Here is a 15516-nt window from a genome sequence, read left to right as displayed (position 1 = left end):
TGATATCAACAGTTGCTAACTGGGTAGGGTTATTAAATATTAAAAGTATTAAAATACTGTTGTTGACTGTTCCTGACTATCGGTAGATGGTATGCTAGCAGCCAATCACAGCACTGCATAATTCCATGTTCGATATCGGTTGACAATATTCACTTTCGCTTAAAACAGTACCTCCCCAAAATAAATCCACCTACATTCCTGTTTTACATTATTTGATAAAATTTATTGTACATTTTTCATTGTCTTTAATGTAGTTTGTCCAGAGCCTGAAATCATCATACCAATAGATGCCAAGTTTGATTTGATGTCCTATGGCTACCCTAATAATTACATGAATAACATGCGATGCTTCTGGACTGTACAGTGCCAGGAAGGTGGCAGAATACTGGTGCAGTTTATAGACTTCTATATAGAAAGAGGATATGATTACCTGTACATTGGAACAGCACAGAATGGAAGACTTTTAGGATACACCGCACCTCCCTGCCTAATTTGGATGTTTTGTCACCTGTTGATGGAAGTGCCCTCTATTTTGAATTCTACACAGATGAAGTTGTAACGCAACTTGGCTTTCATATTTGTTTAACAAATATAAATGCTGATGGTAATACTTGGTTAAAATATAACATGTAATAATAGGCTGAATCTAACATGAATTATTTTGTACAAAACAGCAATGCTTCTTCTTTTTCTTCTTCTTATTTATTATTAACTAGTGCACCTGCGGCTATGAGAGCCCAGATGCTGTGAGAGCACTGGCATGATAGCGACACTGTTTGACCCCAGATGACCTTTGAACTTGGATGACCTTGGTGCAATTTTTTCATGCTCCCCTCAGTCATCTGAAGGATTCCACCTATCAAGTTTAAGCCCAGTAGGGCAAAGTTTAAATTTAGCTCCTGCATGACCTTTGACCTCAGTTGACCTCAATTTTGTTTTATGCATATATTCCCTCGTATCAAGGATTGCACCCACCAAGTTTGAACCCGATAGGACAAAGTTTGAAATCCATGACCTTTGACCTTTGACCTCGGATGACCTCCATATAATGTTTTTCATGCTCCCCTCATACGAAGGTTTCGACCCACCAAGTTTGAACCCGATCGGAGAAAGTTTGAAATTTGACCCCTCCGTAATGACCTTTGACCTCGGTTGACCTCGATTTTATTTCCAACATATATTCCATTCCCCTCGTATGATGGATTCCACCCACCAAGTTTGAGCCCGATCGGACAAAGTTTGAAATTTTGACCTTTGACCTTGACCTCCGATGACCTTCAAAACCACATGGCCAACATGCTTTTTCCAATACCTATCTATATCCGAAATTTCAGCGCGACGCGTCAAAGCGCGGCGAAACGCATAGCCGGACAGACAGATAGATAGACAGATAGAGACCGCTTATTATTTTATTAGTATAGATAGATATTGTTATTGTTGTTCTTTTTATTATTATTGTCTTGTTGTTGTTGTTGTTGTTGTTGTTGTTGTTGTTGTTGTTGTTGTTGTTGTTGTTGTTGTTGTTGTTCTTCTTCTTCTTCTTCTTGGTTTTGGTGTTGGTATTGATGATGTAGTTGTTATTGTTCTTAGCTTAGAATTAGCTAGCTTGCTAGGTCAAATTTGTCTTCATTTATTTTGTAATATTGTGTATTAATATTTCTGTAAATGCTATGTTAATTAATAATTCAAATTTATCAAATGTATGCAAAAGTCATCAACATTGTTATCAATATCATCAAGTATAATACTATGGATGAAAAAGAAAGTAGGTACGTGCACAGACAAACAGATACAAAATAATCAAAATCCAGTAACCAAATTCTTGATATCTGATCCAGAAATTGCACTTACTTTGTGTACGTTTCAGCAACACTGTTGCCTTTATCAACACTTGATGATGAGTGATTCCTACTGGCAACCGACACTAGATGTATCTCCAGCGTAGGTCTTGGTGTTGCCAGTTGATTTTCCATCTGGGGATTTTCTTGAACCCAGTTCTAGAAACTCATCAAAAACTTTGGTTACTGAGTTTACTCTACCGATCCTGATGAATTTATTCAACCACAATCAATCAAAATGCTTTTCATCAATGAGTGATTTACAAATTCCTTATTAAATGTGTTGCATTTCATCTTTTACATCATTTTAGGCTTGGTAGTGTGTCCTGGAAATCAACTTGAAGTGATTGATGAGTCAATGTTTTGTGATGGCAACATTGACTGTCAGGATAGAAGTGATGAAAGCCTTCTTGCAAATTGCAGTAAGTTATACTCATGTAAAAACACCACAATGGACTATTCCAGATAAAATGTATTTTTTCGAAAACTCGCTTTTGCATCTGACAAGACAATTCTAAGCACAGCAATCACAAATGTATCAAATGAACAGGAAGAATAAGGTCTACCATTTGAGTGGTCTTTCATTTTAATAAGGATAAAAAAAAAACAATTTGGGGAAATTTAATGTTGCATATTAATGTTTAACAAAGATTTAATATGTCAAGCTTTCTAGAACCTTGTAATACCACATGATGTTCATGTCTTATATCTCCCCCTCTTTTTTTTGCTCCCTAAAAATGTCTTGCCTCTCCAATTCAACCTCCCACTATAGGGCTCACAATTATTGCACAGCCCCTAAAATGTGTTGACAAAATCATAACGTTACTCAAGAAAACAACCCTTTTTATACCATCAGTAAGCTAAGACTATGTGTGCAAAAGCTTTCTTGCAGATTTAGTCGTTTGACAAAAACGTCAAATGTGGGTAATTCCATGTTAAAATGTATTTTTTCGAAAACTCGCTTTTGCATCTGATAAGACAATTCTAAGCACAGCAATCACAAATGTATCAAATGAACGGGAAGAATAAGGTCTACCATTTGAGTGGTCTTTCATTTTAATAACATAATAAGGATAAAAAAAACCAATTTGGGGAAATTCTGGGATTTTCACTTTTCAAAACAAAATTAGGTTTTATACAGCCTTGTTTCACTTAGTAAATTAAATATTTATAATAGGTTTTCATTTTATTCATGTGTATATACCTTATAAGTGATAAGAACGAAAACGATCTATTAGGGCAAAATGTCACATTTTAGTCAATGTTGGAGCAGTCTGGTTTTTTTTATTATTGACTTATCCTTCTCTTTAAAACTATTCCTACAAATTCTATTTTTTTACTTTTTCACTGATATCACTTATAGTACCTTAACCCTAACCCTCCTGTATACTACAAAATACTACTTGATACGGTATGCGCTGTTCGTGCATGCATCCCACATGGTGTGATGACGCAATCGCCCTAAGTGATATATAGGCCAGAGATATAATACAAATTTTATGACAAATTATTAAAATTAATTTGATATTTTTCACATTTTTGATTATATAACAGTCCTCGAAGTAAATTTTATGAATCTAATGATATATTCTTAAAGTGTATGTAGCTGGGAGGAAAAGCCGACGATCAATTGAACATTTTGACCTTTCATATTGAAGATATGGATTTTTTCCCCAAAAGACCAAATTTTTTTGGTGTTTTGGGAAAAAATCCATATTTTCAATAACTGAAAGGTCAACATTTTCAATTGATCGTCGGCTTTTCATCCCACCTACATACACTTCAAGTATAAATCATCAGATTTATAAAGTTTACTTGAGTACTGTTAAATATCAAAAATATCAATTTTAATGATTTGTCATAAAATGTGTATTATATTGGGAATTTAAAAAAATCAAAATTATTTGATATCAGGAGGACATTCTTCGTATTGAGAATGCAATTCGATATGTCTGATGTGCTCTAATGTCCCACAATAAATACTGTCCAAACGTTCATACCCCACCCCTTGAAGAGTTCACTTGAAAAACAAAATGGATGTGGAAGTGAGAGTCTAAGTGACCATTTGGAAGTTATATGTTAATGTAGGGTGTATTGGGTGACGTAGGGAAAATCAGACCCTAATTGTAAGACTACTATCTATGTGTGCAAAGGTGAAATTTACACCTCATGTTACTGTCTGGGCCTTTTCCTGGGAAACAGTGAATTGCAATATGACGTGGCCTTAAAAATGACACCGGGTTGTGTATGTTTGGGGGGTCGGTCATGGGAGAGTAGAATGTAGAGGAGTATGCGTATGTATAAATTGTAAGTATCCACTCTAATTTTATAAATAAATCTTCCCTGTCATTGTGTAGGAGATTTCATATGTAATGACGGGACTTCAATTCCAAGTTCCTGGATATGCGACAATATAATTGATTGTGTTAATGGCACAGATGAAGCCAGCTGTGGAGGTAAATAACTTAGAAGATGATATTAGATAACTGATGAGGATAATTTTGACAAAAATTGCTATTTCCTTTTGGGTCTGACCGAACCATGACGTTTCCTTATTATAAGAGTGTCAAGAAAGGGTATATTTTCCCTCCTTATATTCTTAAATCGTTCACTTCAAAAAATGGATGTGGAAGTGAGAGTCTAAGTGACCAGTTGAAGTCCTACTAATGTAGGGTGTATTGGGTGACCTAGGGAAAATTAGACCCTAATTGTAAGACTACTATCTATGTGTGCAAAGGTGAAATTTACACCTCATGTTACTGTCTGAGCTTTTTCCTGGGAAACAGTGAATTGCAATATGACGTGGCTTTAAACATTACACCGGGGTGTGTGTGTGGGGTGGGGGTGTGTGTGTGGGGGGGGGGTGAGGATCAAGCATGGGAGTGTAGAATGTAGGAGAGTTTGTGTATGTATAAGTTGTAAGTATTCACTCTAGTTTTATAAATAATTCCGTGTCATGTAGATTTCATATATGACGGGACTTCAATTCCAAGTTTCTGGATATGTGACAATATTGTTGAGATCCGAGATAATGGCATATTAATATGATCTATTATGAACATGTTGTGTATTTCATATAACCCTAACGTGACCAATCATCCCTCCATTATTTCCCTCCACCATGGCCATTCCTCTAATCTCATCTCGCAGCAGATCAATCATCCCTCTAACATCTCTCCTGGGTCCCTTCATTATTTCCCTCTACCGTGGTCATCACTCTAATCCCAATCCCTCACCAACCAATTATCCCTTTAATACCCCTCCAGTGCCCCTCTGGTATTCCCCTCTGCCATGATCATCCCTCTAACCTAATTAGCTCCCCAGAAGCCCTCTGTCAAGGTTCCTCCATCCCTCACACTTGATCTCCAGACACCCCGACCTTGCTAGTTCTATATAAGGGCAGCCAATCAGGCTGAGTGGCTAGTTATGAGTAGATAGTGCAGAGTAAGAGTTAAAGCAGTTTGTGATCCTAGTTCTTGTTTGGAGGATAATTCTGATAGTACATAGTTTAGAAATCTGGATTTTCTTTGCTTGTACATGTACTTATAAAAAATATATGAAGTACATAGATATCAAAAAAGCTGAATCCTCAATAGAAATATTATCTTAGAGTGCACAGCCATGTTAAGTGGTTCGTGATTCACATCATTATTTGGCATTCTAAATATAACATACAAATCTCAATCATGTTTGTCAACTTCAAATTAAGTTTTGCTCCCTCCCTCATCTCAATAGAGAAATGCAATACAACTTCATATACGTACGTACACAAAAACAAGAACTGAACCCGAAACCTAAGAAATTGGACCCCTGTTGCAAAATGGTGACGCTTCCTTCGATTTTTTCGAAAACTCGCTTTTGCATCTGACAAGACAATTCTAAGCACAGCAATCACAAATGTATCAAATGAACGGGAAGAATAAGGTCTACCATTTGAGTGGTGTTTCATTTTAATAACATAATTAGGAAAAAAAACAATTTGGGGAAATTCTGGGATTTTCATGTGAGAAACAGATTTTCATCTTGGAAAACAGTTAATGCAATGTGTGATGTGGCTTTAAACATTACACCAGTGCATGTGGGGTGGGTGGGTGGGTGTGGTGTGGGGGAGTGTGTGTGCGTGTTGGGCATGGGAGTGTAGAATGGGGGGAGTGTGCATGTATAAATTGTAAGTGCTCAATCTAATTTTTATAAATTATTCTTCCCTGTCAATATGTAGAAGTTTTCATATGTGATGACGGGACTACTTCCATTCCAAGTTCCTGGATATGCGACAATATAGATGATTGTGTTGATGGAACAGATGAAACGGGCTGTGAAGGTAAATAAAAAAACAAAATAATGTAGATAACTGATGAGGATTCAGTTGTAAACACAAATGCAATAGTGAAATAACATCCATGAAAAAATAAATTTGGGGTTTAGAAATCTGGATTTTCTTTGCTTGTACATGTACTTATAAAAATATATGAAGTACATAGATATCAAAAAAGCTGAATCCTCAATAGAAATATTGTCCAGAGTGCACAGCCATGTTAAATGGTTCATGATTCACATCATTATTTGGCATTCTAAATATAACATACAAATCTCAATCATGTTTGTCAACTTCAAATTAAGTTTTGCTCCCTCCCTCACCTCAATAGAAAAATGCAATACAACTTCATATACGTACGTACACAAAAACAAGAACTGAACCCGAAACCTAAGAAATTGGACCCCTGTTGCAAAATGGTGATGCTTCCTTCTCTACCAATTTCAGCTCGACAAAATCAAATATTACATCCTAAAAGGCTAACAAAATAATGCTATGTCTCAAAGCCCTTGGCAGTTTAAAAAAACTAATGTGGAATGCTTTTCTTTTTATAATGAGTGTTCAAAAGTGAAAATATTTACCTTTTATGTATTTCCCCACATCAAGTTGGTATATCTCTGTAGGTCTGAGGTCCATTTGAATATATTCCATTTTGGAGGAATATTCGTTCCCTTGTCTCAATTAATGTTGCATATTAATGTTTAACAAAGATTTAATATGTCAAGCTTTCTAGAACCTTGTAATACCACATGATGTTCATGTCTTCTATCTCCCTCTCTTTTTTGGGCTCCCTAAAAATGTCTTGCCTCCCCAATTCATCCTCCCACTATAGGGCTCACAATTATTGCACAGCCCCTAAAATGTGTTGACAAAATCATAAAGTTACTCAAGAAAACCCTTTTTATACCATCAGTAAGCTAAGACTACATGTGTGCAAAAGCTTTCTTGCAGATTTAGTCGTTTGACAAAAACGTCAAATATGGGTAATTCCATGTTAAAATGTATTTTTTCGAAAACTCGCTTTTGCATCTGATAAGACACAGCAATCACAAATGTATCAAATGAACGGGAAGAATAAGGTCTACCATTTGAGTGGTCTTTCATTTTAATAACATAATAAGGATAAAAAAAAAACAATTTGGGGAAATTCTGGGATTTTCACCTTTCAAAACAAAATAAGGTTTTATACAGCCTTGTTTCACTTAGTAAATTAAATATTTATAATAGGTTTTCATTTTATTCATTCATGTGTATATACATCTTATAAGTGATAAGAACGAAAACGATCTAATTAGGGCAAAATGTCACATTTTAGTCAATGTTGGAGCGGTCTGTCTTTTTTTATTTTTGACTTATTCTTCTCTTTAAAACTATTCCTACAAATTCTTTTTTTTTTTTTTACTTTTTCACTGATATCACTTATAGTACCTTAAGTAATGAATGTTTATGAAATGTAGAATGCTCCATTAAGGTTGGTCTGAACCCTGGAATTATGGAAACTTTCGGGCCTCAACTGCTAAATTGTTCATCTTCCTTCTTGCCATAACACTTCCAGGGAAATATGTTTAATTAAAGCAATTATGACATCCTATTGTTAAGGTTGGTCTGAACCCTGGAATTATGGAAACTTTTGGGCCTCATAACTTCTAAATTGTTGTATACACGAATCCGACGGGAGCTGTTTCTATACACGGAAAAAAAAGTGGGCCAAAAAAACGTTTTTTGGGATTTTGGGCCAAAAATGAGCCTTTTGGCCCAAATGTGACCTCACAGATAAACTTATCAAGTCTTTGCCATTCTAAATATGTATACCTTTATATACTTTAGACCAACAATTTAGCACTTATGAGGCCCGAAAGTGTCCATAATTCCAGGGTTCAGACCAACCTTAAATACGTCAATGTCAATTCTAAGCTTAATCCTGGAACAATTCATCTTTAATCTCATAATAAAAAATGCTCTTTTAAGTCTACATTTTGTATTAATTTCAGGACAATATTCAACTACTGAGGAACCTACAACATCCGTAACAGGTATTCTTTGAACACTGTGTCAAGTAATTTGAAATAAAAATATTGTAATTGCCTTTTAAGTGTTTCTCCACACCAAGTTGGTATATCTCAGTTGATCTGAGGTTTGTTTGAATATATTCAATTCAAGAGGAATATTCATTCCCTTGTCTCAATTAATGTAGCATGTTTAAAAAAGATTTGATATGTAAAGTTTTTGAGAAGCTCCTTATAATGTCACTTGATGGTCATGTGCTACTGTCTCAACCAATGTCATGTTAGATATGCCAGACATGTTTAGCAATGATTGGCAGCTCAGTATTTCTTTAATGGTCACAAGATCTCTTCAAAATATGGACAGGTGACCAATTCAAAAGTATCACAAGGAATAGAATAGATACCTCCTGGTTGGAGGTCCTTTGGTATACAGGGTCTTTGGGTGCACATGTTGTTGACCTTTTATGTCAATCTTTTTAATGTGCTTTTTAAGAGCCACTGTCTGTAAGATCAGACTCTTGTGATTCAAGTGCATCACAAATTTTCTTTAAAAGAATGGGATGATGCAACATTGGTCCAAGAAAACAATCCCAAAGTTTTAGCTTCCTCGCTCATTTCGTTTGTCCGTAAAAAAATAATGAAATTTTGGCCCCTAAAACATCGTTAAATGGTTTATCAATTAGCAGTGACTATAAAATTGTGCGCCAACATTGGCCCAGTAAATAGAAAACAGTTTTTGAATCCTTCTATGGGTGTCATTACAATTACACAAAAAAAATGGTTGGGTAACCATTGGCGCATCGTAATAAACAAGTTTAAAATTACATGTACTTATAAAAAATATATGAAGTACATAGATATCAAAAAAGCTGAATCCTCAATAGAAATATTGTCTTAGAGTGCACAGCCATGTTAAATGGTTCATGATTCACATAATTATTTGGCATTCTAAATATAACATACAAATCTCAATCATGTTTGTCAACTTCAAATTAAGTTTTGCTCCCTCCCTCATCTCAATAGAGAAATGCAATACAACTTCATATAAGAACATAAACAAAAACAAAACTGAACCCGAAACCTAAGAAATTGGACCCTGTTGCAAAATGGTGATGCTTCCTTCTCTACCAATTTCAACTCGACAAAATCAAAAAATACATCCTAAAAGGCTAAACAAAATAATGCTGACTCGAAGCCCTTGGCAGTTTCAAAAACGAATGTGGAATGCTTTTCTTTTTTTAATGAGTGTAATTACCTTTTATGTGTTTCCCCACATCAATTTGGTATATCTCTGTAGGTCTGAGGACCATTTGAATATATTCCATTTTGGAGGAATATTCATTCTCTTGTCTCAATTAATGTTGTATATTAATGTTTAACAAAGATTTAATATGTCAAGCTTTCTAGAACCTCCTTGTAATACCACATGATGTTCATGTCTTATAGCTCCCTCTCTTTTTTGGGCTCCCTAAAAATGTCTTGCCTCTCCAATTCATCCTCCCACTATAGGGCTCACAATTATTGCACAGCCCCTAAAATGTGTTGACAAAATCATAAAGTTATTCAAGAAAACAACCTTTTTATACCATCAGTATTTATTTATTTATTTATTTCAACTTTCTTTATACAGGGTAGCTCCTTCAGTGTAAAAGCACTGCTATTCTTGGAGGCCCTGTGACATACATGTACAGGTGTAATTCACTTAAATACATTTATTACACAAATATTACAAGAAAAATATGCAATACCATATTATAAAGAAATTACAAGAATCATGAAAATATGAAAATCAATGAACAGTGTGGATTGTGAGAGCTCTTGATTTAAATTCACTTAGGCTCAAGGAAATATAATTAGTGCGAGTGTCAACATCAACAGAACTATTCCACAGATTTGCTGCTCTCGCCTGAAACAATCTCTTACCAGAGTTATTGTTAAACAGTAAGCTAAGACTACATGTGTGCAAAAGCTTTCTTGCAGATTTAGTCGTTTGACAAAAACGTCAAATATGGGTAATTCCATGTTAAAATGTATTTTTTCGAAAACTCGCTTTTGCATCTGATAAGACAATTCTAAGCACAGCAATCACAAATGTATCAAATGAACGGGAAGAATAAGGTCTACCATTTGAGTGGTCTTTCATTTTAATAACATAATAAGGATAAAAAAACAATTTGGGGAAATTCTGGGATTTTCACCTTTCAAAACAAAATTAGGTTTTATACAGCCTTGTTTCACTTAGTAAATTAAATATTTATAATAGGTTTTCATTTTATTTATTCATGTGTATATACACCTTATAAGTGATAAGAACGAAAACGATCTAATTAGGGCAAAATGTCACATTTTAGTCAATGTTGGAGCGGTCTTTTTTTTTTAATTATTGACTTATCCTTCTCTTTAAAACTATTCCTACAAATTCTTTTTTTTTTATACCTTTTCACTGATATCACTTATAGTACCTTAACCCTAACCCTCCTGTATACTACAAAATACTACTTGATATATCCGCTGTTCGTGCATGCATCCCACGTGGTGTGATGACGCAATCGCCCTAAGTGATATATAGGCCAGCGATATAATACAAATTTTATGACAAATTATTAAAATTAATTTTATATTTTTCACATTTTTGATTATATAACAGTCCTCGAAGTATATTTTATGAATCTAATGATATATTCTTAAAGTGTATGTAGCTGGGAGGAAAAGCCGACGATCAATTGAAAAGTTTGACCTTTCATATTGAAGATATGGATTTTTTTCCCCAAAAGACCAAATTTTTTGGTGTTTTGGGAAAAAATCCATATTTTCAATACTGAAAAGTCAAAATTTTCAATTGATCGTCGGCTTTTCATCCCACCTACATGCACTTCAAGTATAAATCATCAGATTTATAAAGTTTACTTGAGTACTGTTAAATATCAAAAATATCAATTTTAATGATTTGCCATAAAATGTGTATTACATTGCTAATTAAAAAAAATCAAAATTATTTGATATCAGGAGGACATTCTTCGTATTGAGAATGCAATTCGATATGTCTGATGTGCTCTAATGTCCCACAATAAATACTGTCCAAACGTTCATACTGTAGGGGTTTTACCAAAACTTCGCCCTGACGAACGAACTCTTGGCCTATTTGAGACAGATCGATCCCTACTTTGCAGAATGTAACCTGGGATTCGTTGAACATACGCACCAAACACAGTTTTCACTTACAAACCAATTCTTTAATATCTCTTTAATACTCGTTGATAATTCACAATACTGTACGATATCTATTTAGTCTGATTTTAGTGATTTTGTGTATTCAGTGGTAGAACAAATTGTAATTACCACGGGTTAATATCCGCCATTTTGTCTGTCTGATTGTTTACACGACTTCTGCGCAAGTCCAGAGATGAGCTAAATTTAGATCGCTTACTGAATTAAGGGCGCACCTCACATAAATGCTTAAAAGCCTAAATTGGCACCAACATTCCGGCCCCTAATTGAACGCTGCGCTTTTAATTACTCCTAAATTGACTGACAACAATTGAGTGCCCAATTTAGAAACGGACACCTTGTAAATTCACTCCAAAATATCAAACAATGTGAAACGAAGTGACCAAAACTATAAATGCGATCTGGCGGATTGCTAACTATAACTCAAACATATTTTGACAACACTTCATGTAAATAGCAAACATCTGAATGCAGGTGAATGCGCAATAAAGAAACCTTTCATGAAGATTAACTCTGCTATGTGTCAAGTTGTCCTTCTTTCATAGACTGTACTGGTTCTTTAAAGACCACTGAGTAGCATTGCTACTTTGAAAGCTGCATTGTAAGCAGTTATACTATATAGTGTCCTTTCACAGTTCATATGATGATGATATCAAAATCATCCAACTCTATAACTTGGTCCTTTGAGCAGGTTTAAATTTAAAACTGAACAATTGAAAAATACCTTAGGCTAATTATAGCCAAACCTCAAAAGCACAATATTTTGTGCAAATCATTGACTTTACTTATTCGTAAACAAAGCACTTCACCATGTGATCTGGTAAATACTCAAAAACAATGACCAAAACAAGAACAGTGCCAAATGCACTGAGCAATTGGAATGAAACAATTGGCAGGGCAAACAAGAGCCCAGCAGACCAAGTCACATGGGGAAGCCACATGTAAATATGCATGTAATTTAAAACTTTACTCAAGCCTCAAGTGCACATGGGAAATGTTGTAAACCTAAAGAAGCACTTCTAATCTAATGAGGCAATAACAAGCATTACCAACATGATCTGTTAATTATAATCATGCAGATCCTATAAATGATAAATAAAATGATCTAGTTCAAAGACCGGAGTAAACCAGAATATGAAGCTAGATTTCTAAAATCCTGATTGATTGCTCTGATGAAGATACTCCATGGTGTGATTCAGTAAACTTTCCACAGAAAATGAATGAAACATTTCACAAACAAAAACAGTGCAAAATGCACAGAGGATTTGACAATTAATTTTGCCAGAAATGAAACCCAAATGTTTACTATATCACACTGTGAAGCTCAATTTAAACCAAAAAGGTTTAGTTTAGTTGAACTCTGATAGAATTGTCCAAATTTGGACTAATTTAAACTCAACCAATTTCTCAATCATAAATGTCAGTAGGCTGAAATTTAAAGTTGCATTTATACAACTTATTTGTAGATTTCTAATGTCCATCCAAGTGTTCAATACATGTAAACAGTTCAATCTGGTGACTGGAGCACTGTGTGAATTTTACTACGGCGTGCTGACATGTGATGTGTGGCAATTTTGCAAGTAGCAGGCTCAATCCAATGAGCTATAAAACCAAATTTCACAAAAACTATGCTGGTTCTAAGATGATGCATTTACTGTCTCTCATTTCCAATGTTTGTAACCTGCCATTCAAGCAAATGTCCAAGTTGATCAGTGGCTATGTACATGTTATCTGAATGTACCTGTAGTTCACACCAAGCTGCTGAAATTGCCCACAATCTCAAATTTTAAATGATTTATTGCAAAGTAAAATGAAATATGATATGCTGTGCCATGGGCAAATGAAATATGACAAAAAAGGCCTAACTCAGAACAAAACAATCCCTTTTGACATCCTGAGGAAACCCAACAAGGGCGGCTGCATATCAGGATTTCACTTCACCTGGCAAATTATCATTTTACCACCTTTGTCAGCATTTTCACAGTGCAAATCCTCGGTGCTGGAAACTTCCTCAGTGGATATAAATAAAGTTTGAAGTTCACTTTGCTTGTCACAACAGTCAACATGGTAGACTGCTGTCTGCAAACCTGCACCATGTTGATTAGCAGTTGAAACTTCCACCGCTCCAACATCTGCACGCCTTCATGGTTCTCGTAGTTCACACTGGTAGGTTCACACTCACTCCACACTGGTAGGTTCACACTCACCCCACACTGGTAGGTTCCTGGTACAGGTAGTGTCTGCATGCTTTCACACTGGTGTCTTATCACAATGATGACTGGATGGCTGGATGGGCTCAAGGCCCTTAAAGTCAGTGTTGTTTTTCGTCTGACTTGGGGTTTCCAGTACCCCCATCAACTAAAAGTAAACTTCCAGTTGGTGTCCCAGATTAGGCGCCGGGGGCTCGCCGTGTCTTTTTAGTTCATGTCCTTGGGCCCTTGCACTGGGCTATCTTGCTCAAGTAGTACACAAAGTTTTGTGACTGGTCTCACAAGTTCTGTGGTTTGTGTCTTGATCTTGGCGCTGCGGACAGGTCCATACTTGTCTGGGTATGTTTCTTGAATGCAGCCTAGAGTCCATGATTTGTGTGGTGCCTGGTCGTCGACTATTAACACCACATCTCTTGGTTGTAAATTTCTTTGGGGACACATCCACTCCTGGGGACTCTGTGTGACAGCTCCAGTTTGAATCATTGGATGCTTCACATGATCTGGCATAGGGCGTTGCAGAGTCTTCCCGCAACTCGTAGTATCCCATTAAGTATAGTAGGATCCAGGTTGTCTAAGGAACCTACTTTCTGTCTCTTCTTACACATGATCTTCTGATCTGGTGTAGCTTTCAGAGCGCTGATCTCCTTAGCAAATGTTCCTTGCTGGATGTAGCGAACAATTGCTTCCTCTGCTTCCTGGAGATTCTCCGCTGACAGGTGGGACTCTGGAGTGGGTTCTAAGGATTGTCTAGATTGGGTTTCTCTTTTGTCACATTTGGCAGCTGCATCGTTTTTCTTTTTAGCCTTTTGCAGCAACATTCTTCTCAGTCTCAGCAGGTATGCGACCGCTCTCTTTAAGGAATTCCACTTGGAATAATGTCGCAGTATTTTGACAATAGGATCTTTGTGTTCCTCTACTTGAATGGCGTTAATGGATGCCTTAACTTCTGGATCATTATCCAGTTGGTTCTCATCACTGTTACATGGTTGACTTGGCTGTTCGGTCTTCTTCTTCCAAAGAAATTCTGGATCTCTAGGCCATCTACTGTTGCTGAGGCAATTTTTTACTGTTTGAGCCCGCGAGCATTCATCAGCCGGGTTCCGTGCCGTGTCAACATGTTGCCATTGTGAGGGTGAAGAACCTTCTCTCATGGCTCTGTTGTATTCTTCTCTGATCTGTGGCTTTCTTTGGAATTTTCTCTTCAGGTGTGAGATCCTGCTTTCTGACTTGTTGTTTGGGAATGTAACTTCCTGGTTACTAAGTGGCAGCTTCATCTGACAGTCGCCGTCCTTTAAATGAATTGACTTTACCACCATGTTGTCACCTATTGAATTTTGCGGTCCGTCTTCTATCGTCTGCTCATTAATATCATGGTTGTACGGGTCGGCCAACTCATTATGCAAGTCCTCCACAGAGATTCTATGTACAGAAGCCATACTTGTTGTTGTTGATGTAGACCTTGACTTTGTAAGCCCATGTATCTCCCAGCCTAATGCTGATCTACATGCGTATGGACCGTTGTGTTGACTCTGGATGACTTCCAGTGGTTCCAATGCTCTTGGGACATTATTCCCAATAAGCAGGTCGACTCTCTGCCCTTTCAGCAACTCAGGTACTGTTATATCTTGCAAATATGGCCATGGGGTCAGATCTTCTTTGGAGACCATATCTTCCACCTTGACTGGTATAGAGTCCTGGGTATAAACAACAGGTAATTCAATGTTGATTTTACCATCAGCACCTGTTACCTCCAAACCTGATAACTTGTATGTGTCGACATCTTTGTCTCCATTGATGGTTTGGATCTTGATCCTAGTCTTTGTTCCTTTCATAGCCAATTTACTCTTCAGATTCTTGGAGCAGAATACAGAAGTGCTCTTGCTGTCCAGCAGAGCATATGTCTTGACTTTTTGCCTGTG

General features: G+C 36.3%; 1 protein-coding gene across 1 annotated transcript in view; it reads left to right on the top strand.

The window, feature by feature from the left end:
* The window catches only part of LOC140167663 (uncharacterized), a 57207-nt gene that overhangs the window by 968 nt on the left and 40723 nt on the right, over nucleotides 1-15516 (top strand). Inside the window, 5 exon segments of the mRNA XM_072190961.1 lie at nucleotides 255-485; nucleotides 2150-2260; nucleotides 4196-4294; nucleotides 6058-6159; nucleotides 8145-8186. Coding sequence (XP_072047062.1) covers nucleotides 255-485; nucleotides 2150-2260; nucleotides 4196-4294; nucleotides 6058-6159; nucleotides 8145-8186 — 585 coding nt within the window.

The sequence above is a fragment of the Amphiura filiformis genome, chromosome 13 (genome assembly GCF_039555335.1).
Source record: "Amphiura filiformis chromosome 13, Afil_fr2py, whole genome shotgun sequence".
Lineage (NCBI taxonomy): Eukaryota > Metazoa > Echinodermata > Ophiuroidea > Amphilepidida > Amphiuridae > Amphiura > Amphiura filiformis.
This window is presented reverse-complemented; position numbering and strand designations above follow the sequence as displayed.